Source organism: Aulonocara sp. 'chitande type north' Nkhata Bay, linkage group LG14 (assembly GCF_057382095.1).
Source record: "Aulonocara sp. 'chitande type north' Nkhata Bay isolate Kocher_YH1m ecotype deep benthic linkage group LG14, A_spYH_male_GT1.1, whole genome shotgun sequence".
In the NCBI taxonomy this organism is placed as follows: domain Eukaryota; kingdom Metazoa; phylum Chordata; class Actinopteri; order Cichliformes; family Cichlidae; genus Aulonocara; species Aulonocara sp. 'chitande type north' Nkhata Bay.
The window spans coordinates 35,878,582-35,896,018 of NC_141357.1; the positions used below are offsets into that span (position 1 = coordinate 35,878,582).

General features: G+C 43.0%; 1 protein-coding gene across 4 annotated transcripts in view; it reads right to left on the bottom strand.

The window, feature by feature from the left end:
• The window catches only part of map4k1 (mitogen-activated protein kinase kinase kinase kinase 1), a 54,851-nt gene that overhangs the window by 25,444 nt on the left and 11,970 nt on the right, over positions 1–17,437 (bottom strand). Inside the window, exons 1-2 of one of the 4 annotated variants that reach the window (XM_086262364.1) lie at positions 16,890–17,212; positions 1,685–1,742 (exon numbers count right to left, since the gene is read on the bottom strand). In XM_086262364.1, coding sequence (XP_086118490.1) covers positions 1,685–1,742; positions 16,890–16,997 — 166 coding nt within the window. In that variant the 5' untranslated portion in view covers positions 16,998–17,212. Of the gene's footprint in view, positions 1–1,684; positions 1,743–2,151; positions 2,234–2,789; positions 2,918–16,889; positions 17,213–17,437 lie in introns of those variants that run through there. The other 3 variants (XM_086262366.1, XM_086262367.1, XM_086262365.1) reach the window with 3 other exon arrangements.

Below are 17,437 nucleotides of genomic sequence, written 5' to 3' on the forward strand. Positions count from 1 at the left end.
ACTCCTTTCTATTGTAAAGTATCGGTAGCTGTCTGACAGCTAAAGCCCAGCCAAAATTGGGTCATGCAACAAGAGAGCGACCTCAATCTACAACAGAATGGCTGAAAATCAAAAGAATGAAAGTGCTGGAGTTAGAGCTGCCACGATTAGTCGACTAGTCGCGATTACGTCGACTATCAAAATCGTCGACGACTGATTTAATAGTCGACGTGTTGTTTGAAGCTTTGTAAGATCCCAAAAGATGCAGGGATAAGTAGCAGGATTTAAGAGTGTAATCACGGACTGAAACAGAAGATGGCAGCACTGCATGTACGAGGATGCCAGCTGTCGTTAAACCCCGAAGAAGAAGAAGCTGTGTCCGGTGTCATAGCTGTGTCCAAATTCAGGAACCGCATCTTCCTGTGCCTGCATTTGTAGGCCGATTATGTTACAGCGACACGACGAAGACTGTCCAAATTCGAAGACTCCGACAAATGCGCCCTTCATTTCCCCAGATTTGAGGGATGGGTCGGGTGTATCCTTCGTGGCCCAACCTATCCCAGAATTCATAGCGCAGCCCTGCTCAGTTTCCAACAATGGCGGCAGCTAGTTAGTTTTAATATTACTCTTATTATTCTTTCTGGGTCACAAAATAAACGTTTAACAGATTTTCAAGCGAGAATGTAGCTGTGTAAACCTCAAATATCTGCTCGGTTTATCAAGACACCACATGTCTGTGAAGGTTCTCAGTCATCCAGGTCATCGTTGTTGCTAGAAGACGTTTCACCTCTCATCCGAGAAGCTTCTTCAGTTCTAAGGTCATATGGCGGAGAGTCCCAGATTTAGACGCCACATATTTTCAAAAGCGCTCCGACGTTTTCGGAGACGTCTGTTACCCACTAGCTCGATAGCTAGCCGGGGTTCAAGGCTCGAGAATATACTCCGGTGTCCTGTTATATTTTAGATAGCAAGGAGCAGAAGGCTGAGTTTATTAAACTCCACCGAAACAATCTGCAAATTTCATTAAAATTTAATAAACTATCATCTTGTCTTTATTTTTAGTTAGCACCTTAAACACTTAAAGCTGTAAGCTAATGATAGTTATATACGAGCAGATGCTGCTGGTGCAATAAGCTGTACGTTTTACGTCCAATGGATGATGATCTGATTAGTCGACTAATCGCAAAAATAATCGGCGACTACTCGACTATCAAAATAATAGTTTGTGGCAGACCTAGCTGCAATGCTCCGGTCGAAGTCCAGACCTCAGCGACTGAAATGCTGCGGTGGGGCCTTCAGAGAGCCGTGCATAAATGAATGTCTGCAAACTTCAATGTCATGAAGCAAGTCTACTCAGTTTTTCATATGACTGCTGAAACATCCCAATTCTGTCTTATTTGTTGCATGACAAACTCAACCTATTTGTACTGTTAGAGCCTCTGTGTGTGTCGGCACCTGATGCCAGTATTAAAAACCTTGTGATGCAGATGTGTGAGTTTGACTTGGGCAGCTCAGGAGGAGAGCGTGCCGAAGGAAGGTTTATAAGTTTAAGTCCCCGTGCAGATCACTGGACCTCGAGCCAACACTGAGGTAACATCTCGATGTCGTCTCAACTTTCACACTTCGACATGAACACGAAGATTCACAAGAATTAAAAGATGATAAAAATCAAGCAAAAGTTTGAAGATTGAGGTAAATCTCTCACCTGGCTCCATCTTGATAACTTTGATAGCTGTCAGCTCTCCATTCTGCTTGTTCCGTGCCTGAAAACATAAAAAAGACAGATGATTTTATTTTTTATAATGTAGTGCATCAGTCAGTTATTAGATCTCAGCACTTTGGTGGGTTTCTTTTGCTTTTGTTGTTTTCTTGTGTGCCAGTAGAAGCGTAATTTGCATTTTTGCTGTCCAGATCAGTGGAGTGCAAGATACAGCCCACTGCACAAAGCTGTGGCATTAAACACTCACTCACACTCACACACACACTCACACACACACACTCACACAGACACACAGACATACGATGACCTTTAAAAGTGTGATCCCAGAAGGTGTCACTTCTCTTTGCGCACTTATTTATAAAAGAACTATAAAAAAATGCTCTCACGCACACAAACATTTCCTCCGAGTTGAAGCTCATGCGCTACATTCCTACACACGGTAAAAGTCGTACCGAGAAATAAAAACGGCACAATTATTTTTGTCCAACCGCTGCGATCGCTAGGCGCATTGTTCCTTTGGCTGGCAGAGACGATTAAAGCTCTCTTACATGAGGGTGATCGCACACATCATGTGACATGAGACAAACAGCACCACCCAGAAAGTCTAGCCTTGTGAGTCTGATGAAGTCTAAAAAGAAACTGAGTGAGGTTTAATCGCTTCACAGCTTGAGTTGTGCGTCACAGTCACACACGCACACAGACTTCACACGGTCAAGTAAAGTCAAGTGAAATTTACTCACAAGCACATTTAAAACCAACAAACTGGTGAAGAATGTGTAGTTTGGTGACTAAAATAAAATCACCAAAAAGGAACACAACAGATTTGTACGAAAGCAGTAAAAGCAAAGGTCTCAAAGGTCTTCAGTGCTGATGAGGACCTGATAGCAAAGACCAGTGTCAGGACCTCGGTACACACAGTATCAGCAGACCTCAGTGATCATGTGGGAGTATGAGGTTAAAATAAATGGGCAAAGACGGGCACGCCATTCTAACAATAACTTACTGATAAAAATAAACTCGCAAAAGCAGGTCGAATACTGTTACACGCTAAACGCAAAAACACGGTGAGGAAAGACGAAGGCCAACAAACCGTCTCGAACACGAGGCATCGAGGACGTCAATCATCAACGAATTAATGTTTCACAGCTGTCTCATGTTTTAAAGGTTTTTGTTATTTTTAGAGAATTTAACCAAAAGCAACACTAGGTGTTCATGTTGGTCATCTCCATGGTAACCAAATTTTAGATAGATATCATGTTTATCATCTTCTTCATTTTAACAGAGACTTTAAGACTTATGAAACATTTTTGGCTTAAATAAATCCTTGTATTTAGTACGGACTTACACAACTAGTTAACAGTTAAGCTTTAGCATTAACTGCACTAGAAACATCACCGAGTTATTTATACTGCATTAACTGTTGAGACTAATCACTAGTCAGAGCTGCAAGCCCGATATGTGTGAAGGGAAGTTGTACATAAGCGAGGCACCGAAAACTGCAGTTCCTGTAGGTGCTACTTTGGCTGGATGGTTCTTATATATCATACAGAACATAGAAACAACCTTTAACCCTGTCTGTGACATATTTTCCCGTAAAGGTTTCAAGAAAGGAAAAGGGACCACAAAAATGGTCACCTACAGCAGATCAGTTACAAAGGGGGAGCTTAGCAAGAGGCAAAAATCCACAAACAGATGCTGTAATACACAAGGAAACAAAAAACCCATGAGGGGTAACGCAAAGGAAGTAGGAAATGTGCAGAGACAAGGCGATGTGGGAGGGAAATGAGGGAAACAGGTGAGTGTGTATCACAGGAGCGTGATTAACTGACTGGAACAGGTGTGATAGAAAAACCGCGGGGAACACTAACTGTGACAGAAAAGACATCTGAAACCTGGCGAGGAGTAACCGATGAAGACCGTCACATTTAAGGCCCACTTATAGAACAAAATGACCGGGTTTGCATCAGAGGTTAGCGAGGGTGCTCTCTGTCTGCGCACCTTCGGAAAACCTGGAGACTATCAAACCACGTCTTTATTGATCTATGCTGAGGTGTGGAGACTCATCATTACGGGTACAGAGTGTCAAATGTTGTCTTCTTAATTAGACTTAATTATTCAGCAAACAAAGGAAACAAGCCCACAGCGCACGCTCACCTGGACGAGCGGCGGCGAGCAAAGATGGAGAAAAACACGGTGATCAGGTAGATAACTCAGGAGTAACTTCCTTTTTTCAGTGGTTACAGGCGCAGAGATGATTTTACACATATTGAACATCAAAGTTGAGATGTGACAGCTGCCCACACTCTCACTGCACTCAGAGGAAGAGAAACAGTCATAAGTGTAGTCGGTCAGCGAGGGCATGACAGCCTGCACACGTGTGACACGGAAAACTCCACTGCCTCAGAGAGGGAGGTTCAAAAAGCAACGACACGGTGACACATGGGTTTTTCAACCACTCCTCTGTCCGAGGTACAAAGTGTTCACAAAGTGATGTCAAAATGACGGCAGTTTAACCCCCTCCAACCATCCTCCGTCAGCCCGCGAGCACAGAGCTACACTAGCAGCACACTAACTGCCACGTTATGTCATCCGTGTCCTTCACACTCATCTTGCTACTGAGTCATTATAACAAAACCACTGTTTACAAAGCAGTTTGTGGCATTAGAACAACATCATTAGCATTTTAACAGCAGGCATGTTTAAGATGCTAATCAAATGAGAAGAACGCAAGAAGCCAAAACGGCGGCCACCTCCGCCTTGCTAGGCGCAAAATTCAATTTGTCGGAAAATTAACGCCATCGGCAAAAACAACGATGGAAGTCGACACTTTGCAGTTGGAGGTAAATTTAACGTTGGCGGTAGGCGGTCTGCGCCTCTGAGATTGATACTGAAATGGCACAGTGGAAAGTCTGGGTGTTGTAGTCGCAGTGGGAGGGTGGTCACAAACAACTGACGACTTCATTTGCATTAAGGGGTTTCCTTTTTTTAGCCATGACCGACTTATAAATCCATCCTTTCACAAACTCAAAAAGGTAAAAGAACGATCGCTGTGTCGAGTTTACCTGCTGAGATTAAACTGTGTACAGCGAATTTAACACACCGCATCACAGCGGAGACATTGTTGTCCCACCCCCGCGCCTCCAACGGCCAAACACTGGCAACGGTTTAGGAGATCACTGAAGCACAAACTAAAGTTTAAATCTCAAACTGGAGTTAAACTAGAGCACAGGTAGTTTTCAGGCGCTTGGGAAATCTTTCCTCAGAGTGGCGGTTGGAGAACTGTGAAGCTCCGAGGAGCAGCACCTACATCCTCATGGCATAAAAAATAAATAAAGACTCTTATTTTCACGGGCACAGCTTTGTCTAAGACAGCAAGCTCATGCATTTATTCTAAGAGACTGTGATAATGTGAGATGCTCGTGCAGCTCTGCTAACCTTGGCTCATGCTCCAGTTTTTTCTTTACTGCACTCCCTCTCAGCACCTCATTTTTCTGCTGCACAGCCACATGTGATGACAGCTGCAGTTTTTTTCTGGTCACTTGACTATCTTGAGAATGTTTCTCTGAACAGTTAATCTCCTCGATCTCTGATAACCAGCCAGCCTCAGCCCTGACTGTTGAGTTTCTGTCGGGTTGGTGCAGTGGCGGTCCTCGATATCATCAAGCTCCACCGCCTTCACTGCAGCTGGCGAGGTTAGGCCTTTTGCTCTCCTGGTGGTTCCATCAGAGGCAGAGGTCCAGCCTGACCCCGGGGAGTCATGTGGACCTGGGCTGAGCTAGCTGCGGCTGCAGAGCAGAACACTACCTTCTTCGCCAGCTGCAATCTAAGGTGGCGTACACACAGGAAGACACCAGCAACCAGAGACCACAGAATGTCAGTGAAATTCAGCGATATGCAACAACAACAGGCTTGTGACGCAAGCCTGGTGGTCCTGAGTTAAGCTTTGAGGTGGATGACCAACCACCTGTTCTGAAAACAAAGCATGATGAGCTGCTGTCTTACAAGGTGGAGGAGAAAGTGTGCAAGCTGGCTTCTTTCTTCATTGAACATGTGCCACGAAATGAATCTAAACATTTGGGAAACCCTGCATCAGGTTCAAAGCAGGCAGCTGAGCTGATCTTTAGCTGAGTAACGAGTTACCCTGTGGTCTGTTCACATTTGCCTCTGATCAGATACAGCAGACCAGTATGTAGAAGAAAACAAAAACAGTACTGCTGAGAGAAGTTAGCATATTGTGCACTAAGACTGGAGACCTGCCCAAGGTGTTTCCACCTTCCAGACCTATGAGAGCTGGGAAACGCTCCAGCACCCAGAAAACCGAATTAAAATTGAATTAAAAAGACAAAAAGAGCGCAAACACAGTCAAGAGACTCCAGTTAGTGCAGGTGAAGCTACCAGACAATGGGAGGCTAGTAATGTTGGCAGATCTGCATGCTCCTCACTCTAAGCCTTATCAGATTAACTCCAGGACGGTTAACAAAAAACTTCAGTTGCTATAAAGGTGGAAACTAACCACAGACAGGTCCTGGACACATTTATTTCTACTGTAGAGATTTATATTTGAACGTGGGATTGACTGGTTTGGAACAAGCCTCAAGCTGCCATCAGAGGAAGTCCAGTTTGAGAGTTACTTTCAAAAAAATAAAATGGATTAGTTTAATTTGAATAGGCTTAAATCTGGCCCATCCTCCAGCTGGATAGCTGTTTTTGCCGGACGCTCACTCTGCTGGGCTTCTCTGTGATCATTTCACAATATTGGTCATGTTTTGTTTTGGATGTGGTCTCTAACATGAAACTGTCATAAAAATCCCTCCACTGTGCATCACAGGGCCGATGTCCAAAACGGCAGCACTGAAACTGCGTCGCTTGTGTACCTAAAGAGGCCGTGCAGAGCTTCGGTATCTGTCTGATGATGATTTGTGAGTTGCTTCTCGGAAAGTTTAGTCACTCTTATCGTTAGGGACGAGATAAAAACGTACCTGTGCGGTACCTTTTTGGACTATCTTACACAGCATTTCTGGGTAAAACTGAGCAATACAAAGCTTTCACTTCACAGTAGAGAGTTTCTAACTCTCTACTGAGAAAAGCAAAGGTCTGGTCGCACAATGGCTGAGCTTACACGAGCAGTACAGTCAAACAAAAGCAATCAGAGCCTGAAAGCTGAGGCAAGAAAAACAACAGCGACAATGGAAACTCCATTCAATCACTGTGTGAGAGAGACACACAGCAGAGGTCACTGAGAGGAAAGACACCCTGTGCAGTAAACAAACAAACACACAGAGGAAGCTGTGGACCTTCCACAGAAACATTTCCACTTTGAAGTGTGTGCCGCAGAGGGGTGTTTCCTCTCGCTGACCTCTGTGATGATGACACTCTAAGCATCATCATACTCTGCTTTCCTACAGTCTCGAGACAAGGAACGAGGTGAAGGGAAACAAGAACTCCGATTACACCTCACATGAGTCTGTTGTCCCTGAAAGCAGCCGGATATAAACCCAGCTGTAATCTTAACCATATCTTACTTAAACATATCTAACTTTGAGCAGCCCCATAACACCCAGCACAGACATAAATATATAAACACCTGCACTGGTTTTAAACATATTATTAGTCATACTCTGTCTTACGGCTAAAGATAAGAAATCTCTGTCAGTCTCATCTCTCCGTGCTTCCTCTCTGGTGTGTTTAGTGCACACAGACCGGATGGATGTGTCCGCATCTCATTCTTAAAACTAAAAAACACACCTGGCAGTTCTGAGAAGCGGTCAGAGAAGATGCTAAAGCTAAACTCGGGATTTTTGCACAACGGCGTGCGAATCATTTTGACCCGCTGTGTTGAGCTAATGGTCGATTTTGAGCAGCGATAATAGAGCAAACATGGCTGATGGCGGAGCTCTCTTATTCCACACGAGGCAGGACCAACGCCGCAGCGTCCGTAGTGCGTTGGCGCACATGCCAACGCGCTTTGAGCGTAGGCGGCCTCCTCCCTCTCACTTTCTCTCAGCAGGGCATACAACGACTACTGGCTCCTCGACGCAAAACGTCACACAGATCATTGCGAGGGATGGAAAAAGGAAGGGTGGAGGAGGGACGGAGCTGAAAAGCAAACACCAGCCAGAAACGAGGTCAGTCAAAAAGCACACGAGCTAAAACTCACACCTGTGTGTACGGTCGGAGCTCAAGCTCAGTCTTGAGACTTGAATATTTGAGCTACTTTAGTTCCTTTTGATGATTTTTTTAAATTTAGCGTAACCTCGTGGTTATTTATGCCTCGACCTAAACATTTTGATACAGTCTGATTGGTGAAGCTCTTAAAAACTCAGAGGTCATCTGTAATCTGAATAAATTTAATCCCAGACTGGGATATACCACTGGGATATACTGTGATGTTTTAAAAAGGATTACTGGTGACATGTGCATGATGCAGACAATATCTTAAATAATTGTTCTTTTGTAGATTTATGGACACAGACTATAAAATCAACAGTAGAAGAACTTCAGGGAAACAAATCATCTGCATAGGGGTTTTCACAGCTTTTGTATAATGTGTCCAGGTACGGCATAAAGGTGTGTTTGAAATATACGGAATGTGGAGATTTGGTCTAACTTAAGGTAGATCATGTTCTCTACTCCTCAGACGGTCTATGGTTCGATCCCCTGATCCTCCAGCCTGCATGTCGGCCAACACACCGTCCCTGATGCATCCGTCAGCTCATGAGTGTAAAAAGACGAGAAGCACTTAAAGTGTATTTTGGTTCTTCTAGACAAGCAGCAGCATTTTGAACTTTGTTCCGTCACTCACTGCAGATGAGTCATTGTGGGGGAATATGCATTTCTAAGTCTTTTTCAGAATACAATGATGCCTCCAGATTAGGTCAGAAAGGACTTTTGCAATACTTCAGTCTCCTGAAAATATCCTCTTTTTCTTCCAGTATGGCAGCAAGCTCAACGTTCAGACACGAGAAACACAAGAAAGCCTGAAGCTGATCATTTATCATCTTATTTTGATGTAGGTCAGTTATCAAATAAGCCAAACACACACACCCACACACACACACACGTGCAGGTATTTGGCATAATTTGTCTGAATTTCTCAGCGTCATAAAAATGATCTCTCTTCCTCTTTTTGGGGTTAAAGATAAATCCAAGCCAACCAAAAATTCAAGCACATTTCATTGTAAAGCACACACCGACACACACACACACACAGACAAAACCACACTGTTTCTGACACAGTTAACTTGGCTCTGCAGGCAGATTTTGTATGTAGTCTGCTGCTCGTTTGTCTCACTTCTTCTTTTTGTGCCTGAGGTTGCACACACACCAGGTGCAGCCCGCAGCTTCCCGCAGCTTCTGTGAGGCTATGAGCATGAAACTAGAGTTGCAAGATGTTGAACAGCAACCCTAAAGTGCAGCTTAGTAGCACAAGCCACATCAGATAAGGAGACTCTGGGTTTTTACTGTAAGAGGAGGAAGATCCTGACATGATGAGGTGCAAACCTGCAGCCAGCTCAGTTAACTTTGAGTCACTTCCCAAGCCAGAGAAAACCAAGCAAAACCAAGTCTCAGCAAAGTTTCTCCTCCGCTGTGCAGGAAACATCACTGCAACAGAAGACTGATTTTTAACTTAAATGCATGGGAAGGAAATAGTTTTTAGTCACCAGCTACAGAGGGAAATGATTTGAATTTCAAGAGCAGCTTTAAAGTCCCTACGATGGAGTGAGAGTACAAACGCTGAAAGGAGGTGACCACCTAAGAGTAAAACCAACACATCAGATCATATCTGCACACAAAGAGGGTTTGTTTTTATACTTAACAATGCTCAGAACACCTCAGCACCGAGAGTGGTCAGTAAAGGCACGTCACATCCATCCAGGGCTATGTCAAGGTATCTCAAACTGAGGGGCAGGGCCCACCGGTGGGTCACAGAGTCACTGCAGAGGGGTGTGAATGACCAGGGGGGAAATATGAGGTGCTTTTTGCAGGAAAATTAAACAAATAGGAGTTTGCTCATAACACAGTGCTGACACTTATTTCACCAAAATGTCACTTGGTGACAGTGATTACACTTTTGTCAACTTCTGAAGGAAAAAGCTGAATCACTGCGTCATTCAACATTTAATCCACACTCCTATCATCATATTCATGCCCTAAATGTGGATGAGTCAACAAAGGTGATAAAATAAAGGTTATGCCATTAGAGGTGATAAACTTAAATGTCAACAGTCGCTCACATTTTGAAAAATAAGAGACTTTCAGAAATGTTAGGTTTCACTCAACCTTTAGGCTCATACTACAAACAGGACAGTAAAAGACAAAGAGAGGCTGGTGGAAAGTGAAGGAGTGAGTAAAATTATAGAAAATGTCTCCAACGAGAGCTTTAATAAGAGAAAATTCGCTGTTTGCGACTGACAGCCGTCTATTTCTGAAACTAAAAGTGTTGAATGAAACCTGAAAAAGTCACAGTCACGTGACCACAGTGAGCGGTATCACACTTCAAAGGATTTTTCCACTAAACAAGTCACATATATATATTAAAAAAATGTGTGTGTATATATATATATATATATATATATATATATATATATATAACAGAACTTCATAGACACTCACATTACTAAAAACAAAAAACATCCGCTACATTACCACAAACTCTTGCACTGTGCAGATCTCCAGATGATGACTGCTGCTGATTTTCATGCTCTTCCAGGTAACTGCCAGGTTTTATTTAAACCACGTGATGATCCCATCTTTCCATCAGGCCATCAGCATGTTGGTTTATCATCATCATCTTTATTTATGAGAGGATGTTTAAGACTAAATACTTATAAAGCTAACTGCATCAACATCAGCTTCAGCTTCATTTGGGTTTCTTGGTCCTAAGCGTTAGCAGCGATGACAATGAGTTTGCAATTTAAGTAACTTTTGGATTAGCTTAAGTAGACTGGCTTTAACAGCTGGAGCTGAAATTTAGTTCGCCTTAAATCAGATCCTTTAAAGAGTTTTTAGGACATGAAGTATGCTTTCATGTCTGCTTATAACAGGACCTGGCTAAAGCAGCTACTGTAAGCTCAGGTATGGACCAGTCTGTGTCTCCAACAAACTGGTGATGGTGGCACAAGAGTGTCCCCCCCCACATGCTCCCATCTTAGAAAGCCAAATTTACAGCATTAAAGAGCATATTTATGCATTTATAACATCCATCTGGATACTGGAGTTTGGGGAATGGTCTGTGCCTGCTAACTGGAGTCCTTTAACTGTGTTTTAAGTGCCTTTTAGAACATTTTAACCCTTGTATGGTGTTCGGGTCTGTGAGACCCGTGTTCAGTTTTTTTCAAAAGAAAAATTAAACAATTAATTATTTTTTCACGTGTAAATGTGTTGTGTCTTTCCACTCACTCCACTTGATTATAACTGATTTATTTATAACATTTTATATAAAAGAAAAACGAGAAGCACATTAATTCATAAATGTGATCTAACAAAGGTAAAGGGAAAAAAATTAACCATGTTTGCTGTTCATATGTCTTGTAATTGGGATGAAGTAAACATCTGTTGAGTAATTTAACATAAAATTGTTTGATAGTGTTAATTTGGAAAGCCAAAACTCTAGCGGGTCCACCAGACCCATGAACACTGGCTGAGTAACAAAAATACGAACACCACACAAGGGTTAATTATGAAATTAGATCATTACTAACAAAACTCCAAGAAATTTCTCCTTTAGTTTTTAGCATGGAACATGTTACTTAGTGCTGATTATACGGGACGTGTCTCCACCTATGCAGCCATACAGTGATGCTAACCAAAATATGCTACCTTTAGCTAAAGACTTTGCACTCCAGGTATTTGAGTCAACATGAAAACCTCAGCAGCCAAAATGCTCCCACTGAGGCTTCAACATGTGGACTCTAAAAACCATCAGCTGCGTCTATCCTTCGTATACAGTTCCTGTTCTTAATTGAAAAGCCGGGACATCCCAACGACAGCACGATGCCCACAACAAGCTGCGACTCTGAGCTTCAAAGCAGCCGCATCGTAAACCTGTAACTGCAGACACGCAAACATGTGAAAATAGCATCTTCAGGCTGAAGCAACATATCACACGTGTAATATATGTGCACACGCTCAGCATTACATGTGGAGATTCGGCAGGAATATAAAAGAGTTCTGCTGTGCTTTTAAGGTTTTACGTGTAATTGTAACACGTGTGTACGATGATTTTGCTTTCAGCGATTTCATTGAATTAACCCCTCAACACTCCCTCTGTTCAGCTTCTTAAGTGATCATCTTACAGCACAAAGTCTCACAATCTAGCGTCTGTGAATGACTTAACATGCAAATATAACAACAGCGGCAGCGACAGTAGCTTCTTTGTAAATATCTTCTCTTTCTTGTTGCCTGTAAGGAAGTTATTTATACACACGTGGGCATGCAGCCAATTTAGAAGCTAGGCACTTCCTCATCTCAAAACGAAAATGAGTTCTTCATTCAATGAAATCTGCTCATAACATAAAACACTCGGATAAACTTTGCTACAGAAAATGCTCTGACGGGAATATCGGCTGTGCAGTGTTGTCCTACAGGTTTGACAAACACAGAAAGAAGGTTTAAGAAATGTCTCAGCAGGAAAAAATGTGGACCGGGAGCATGCCACCGGATCAGCATCATTCACGCTATCTATCAAACATAAAATGGAGTTTCCGACTGGCTGCCAACAAAGCTTGCTACCCAAACAACAAAGCCAGATAACTCTGGAACTTCCAAAAAAAGGAGTCCAGAACCAGCGGACAATGTCACACTGGCTGCAGCCATCTTTTATATACAGTCTGTGATCTACACCAGTTTATATAGGCCACAGGATGATGTGACAACCATCATCGAAATGAAAAATGATCATTTATGAATTTACCGTATGAGTACTCTGGGCCCAGCTGACTTATCTTAGACGACGCTGGCTGATGCTAACACGGTGTTTGAGAGGAACTTGGCGCTGCATCTGAACCACAGGCAGCAGAGGCTGCACGCAGGACTGCGTGAACATCTCTACACATCCGATGAAGACGAGGTATGTGCCAGTACAGAGGTGACCCTGTGCAGGTGTCACAGGTGCTCGTGTTGCAAATGAGCTGTCAAAAGTGCCTCCGCCTGATGAGAACACACAAAGCCGACTGCTGGCATGTGAGACAATGAAGAAGCTATTTGAGGAAGAACTGAATGCAGATTATGTGCTTTTCAAATCAGGCTCAGTCTTTGAACGCCTGGGGTACAAAGCGTTTGAAAAATCAGATACTTACCCCCTAAAGAGATTTTATGGGGTAAAAAGTGTTTAATGCCCACAGAAAGTCGTGCAGCTTACGTGCCGAAATCAATATAAGACACATGAACTAATAGGAAATGATCTACAACACAACTTGGCCTTATCAGCTGCGGTCGACACGGCCTTTCTTCTCTATCTCTACATCAGATGCACCTACTCTTACTCCTGAGGATGAGGAACTGTCTGATATGAAAGCAGGTATATGTTTCTTCCTGTGAATGTCCCTCCCTGTACAACATGAGGCTAAGACGCTGTACAGTTCCCATAATGGTCATCTCTCTCTCTCACACACACATGGACAAACAGGCATAACTTAAAGTCCTACTTTTTCACCACTGCTGATGGTGCAAAAACAGTCGCTGCTTGCAGTATGACCTCCATTAGGCTGTGCAACAACGCGTAGCTGAAACCACGTGATCGAGCATGTGTGTGGGTGTGATCATATCTGTGCATGGGTGTTTTTGTGTGAGCGTGTGTCCACATGTGAAGGAAGGGCAATTATGCAAATATCTCCCTCCCTGTAAAACAGAACAAGGTCACAGAACTGACCTGTTTAGAGGAAGTGTGCTCACTCTACAGATAAACTGCTTTGCATAGGTTACAGTTTTACAGCGCATGGCATGAACTGCTGAACAGCTCGACTCTGAAATGCTCCATATCCACCAAAACTGGCACATGAAAAAAAACAGTCCACACATGGGCTGAAGCAGGTGGCCGAGAGCGACTCTGAGAAACTCTGAAGCCTCAACTTACCTTCTGTAAAGCGTATCCGTGCAGGATGTTGCTAATGTGCCATATTTTAATATAGATTTTGTTTAAAAAACAAAAAAAACATGCATCACAGCTTAAATACTTCAAAGAGCTCATACTCATGGAGGCACAGATAAATACAAGCCAGTGTAGGTGGAGCAAGAGATCATTATCTAAAGAAATAAAACTAAAAACTCACAATAACATTTGAACTCCAAGGACCCACAAAGTCATTAAAGTCTTTTTTTTATATCGCTTACAAAAGCAACACGATGCACAGTGACCAAAATGATCTGCATCCTCTTCACTCTAATCACCGACGAGCTCGCAATGGTCCATCACCGTGACAACCTCAGATGATTTTATAACTCAGCATTTGCAGAGCTAAATATCTCCAATGAGATAGACGGATGAGATAGCTAAATGCTTATTTTTCTCTTTTTGTGCACCTCAGCAAACCACAGCACACGATAATCAAAGACAGTGAAGAAAGTTTCTTGGTTGGAGTTGGGGGATGGATTAAAAAGTCCAAAAGCTGAAAACCCCAGAGTCCCGATCTCGACAGATTTAAATGTCACAGTAAGCTGTCTGCACCGGCACTAAGTGTTGGTGGTAAACGTTCTGCAAATCAGAGCTGTGTAAACACAATCTGTGGGTTCAGACAAACATAACTTGTTGCTAACAGATTAACTCAAATCAGCCTTTAAGAAGCTCTGTCTGGCTTCAAATTCTCATAAATGAGTCGCTTGTTGTTCCGAGCGCTGAATGGAGCTTTGCTGTTCTGTGACTTACACTGAGCAGTACAAAAGAAGGCGCATAGTCCACTCAGATCGCTCTATCACTCATGTGAGCCGTCACTGGAGAGACTTAGGTAACTTTTCCATCTCAGGTGTGACCTGAGGAAAGTCCCAGACAATCCTTGGTAACACATGCACCTACACAGGAGCCCGCGTGTTCATTCAAAGCACGGAATTACACCGAAGGAAGTCAAAATTCACTCAAAATGTATCCATTTTTTAAAAACCCGCACTTAATCACATCCATATATGTGTAGACGGACGCCTGTGAAGTCGACACAGTTGCAAGAAATGTATGAAAGGCTTGCTCTGTGAACGCGGCTCCATCCGCTGTGACATTTGACAATGTTTATAACACACCTATGATAGCATACAAAAGAGCAATTAGATGAGTATGTACGTTTTTGCATGATTCCCTGATTACAGACTCCTTCTTCACCTTCCTACACTCGTATTCTGAGTGTATTTTTTGCCACAGAGAGATAAAACACATGTATCAAAGTTAAAAGATGATATTTACTGATAGCACAATTATTTTTACTGTCATTCAAATTTTCTGCAGCTTTGGTGTCGTTATCGGGAAATTTCTTTTGCCACAATAATCCTGTGGTGAAAGCTGATATAATGCCAACTCTAAATACCGCCCAACTCGTTAACATACAGCGACAAACGACTCAGACATAATTAGCGATCAGAAGCAGACGTACTACACTGGCAACGCGTTTGGCTCTCATTTCCTGCCACTTTTAATCAGGTTGATTTTTTAAGCCTAATCTAAACAAATGAAACTGAATATTTTGTGATACTTGCTGGGCCGTCGGGCTTGTAATCCGCTGGTTTAAACCCTGGCTGCTGAGATCAAATTAACAACTACTTGTGGACCATTTGTGCTCTAGAATCAGAGTCCTGGGCCTCAACCACAACAACTCTGAATGCTGCAGCTGGTTTCTCAAATACAAGTCTCGCTGCTATTTTTATTTCTGGAGTGCAGCTGTGGCAGGAACCACTCCTCTTTCTGTAACCTTACACTGCAAATAAAAACAGCTCAAATGATCTGTGGATTCCTTCGAAAAACAGGAAGGATTGCTTTTGGAACGCCAGGTGACATCACATGCAAAACTACATGAAATTGCAAGTGACGGGGTAACAACACAAGTTCCACTGAGAGAAAGAGGATGAGATGTTTAACCTGAACATTTCTTTAAACTGAACCTTTACAGCAACATTCAAGGCCAAAGCCTGTTAACCAACTTCTCCCCACTGTGTGAAAATATGGGTTTAACCCTGCGAAACCTTCACTGCTGCTCAGAAATGGGAATGAACTCTGCCGCAGGCGAAGAAGAATCAACATAAAACCAAATACTTCAGATGATGTATTATTGAAGCTTGGCTTTGTGGTTGGAGAAACCGTGATATTGTTTACCTTAAATATCAAGCCACAAACTGAAAATGTGTGGTGTGTGTGTGCAGGAATATACAATGTACCATATTAAGTTCAGACCTCACCTTCCTGCTCCTGCTTCAGGTTAAAGTCTGACTTAAATGACTTAAAATGAGACTTTTTAAGGACAGACTTTTAAACATAGGGAGAAACTTCAACTACAACTCAGAGGTGTGATTGTGTAGACGCCCCGTCAGAGTCGAGGATGATGTTAGAGTGCACTTGAAGCACCTGAAGCACCTGAAACACCTTTTAGTAGCTCTGAAAGCTTGAGCCCCGTTTGTTGGCGTTTGATGACATCAGTGCTCGAAAAGAGGATCTTTAACTCTGGAATTCGTGGTACTTGTACTACAATTCAGAGTTTACACTAACTTCTCTATTAGATGGAGTAAAACTGCCAAAAAAATAGTTATCGACAAGAATACTTTCACTTCTTGTAAAACCACTTCCTCCAGCACAATAGAAGATGCACTTAAGTTGTGATTGCAGTAAACCATTGAAACTAAATTCCATCACACCTATGTTCTTCTAAACTCACAGAGAAGACGTTCACAGCGAGCAAAGCACCGCGTGCTCAGCCTGAGATCCCCTCCACCCCCCCTTTTTTTGCTGCTGTACATTAAAGTGCAGGGACGGGAAGCGGAGAAGTGAGCGACTTGTAAAACAGGCAGAAGTAAGACATGCTTGACTTGAGATGCGAGAAGCCAGTGGAGCAAAAACCTCCTTTAGACTCAGCTTTACATTTTCCACTTCTTTCTTCAAACAGTTTAAAGATACTCATGATCTCTTGAAAGGTGAAAGGTTTCTTAAAATACAAGTAAGAATTGAATAAACCTGATTTAAGCGAACATGTACATGTAGCGGCAGTACAAAGCAGCTGACCTTGTAAACCTCCCCGTAGGTTCCTCCTCCGACTCTCAGCAGGATCTCAAAATCGTCCTGAGGGTTCTTGGTGGAGATATCCAGAGCTGCCCTCTGATGGAAATCCATTTTGCTGTTCGATGTCACTAAAAATCCTCCTCAGACATGTCACACAGTCTGTCTCACACACTCACACACACACAGCAGCATCTACATAGAAACCTGAGAAGCGAAGAAGACGCGAGCTGCTGAGGAAAGGCGCTCGGACTCTCTCTTTGTCTGACTTGTCACTCAGCTGCTGCCACACACACTCACACACCTTCCTGTTTCTCTTTCTTAGCCTGCTGTCGGTCCTCCCTGCCTCTGTCACTCCCTCCTTCCTCTCATCTCTCTCAGACTATTTTTTTTCTCAGCTCATTTGCATAATCCAATTTATTTCCTGTTACTTGTATCGTGCATGTGTGAGAGAGAGAGACTTTCAGAGACAGCTTTACAAAGATCTGTGTGAGTGTGTGCGTTTGTGTGTGTGTGTGTGTGCGCGCGCACATGAGAACCTGCTTCTGCATGTG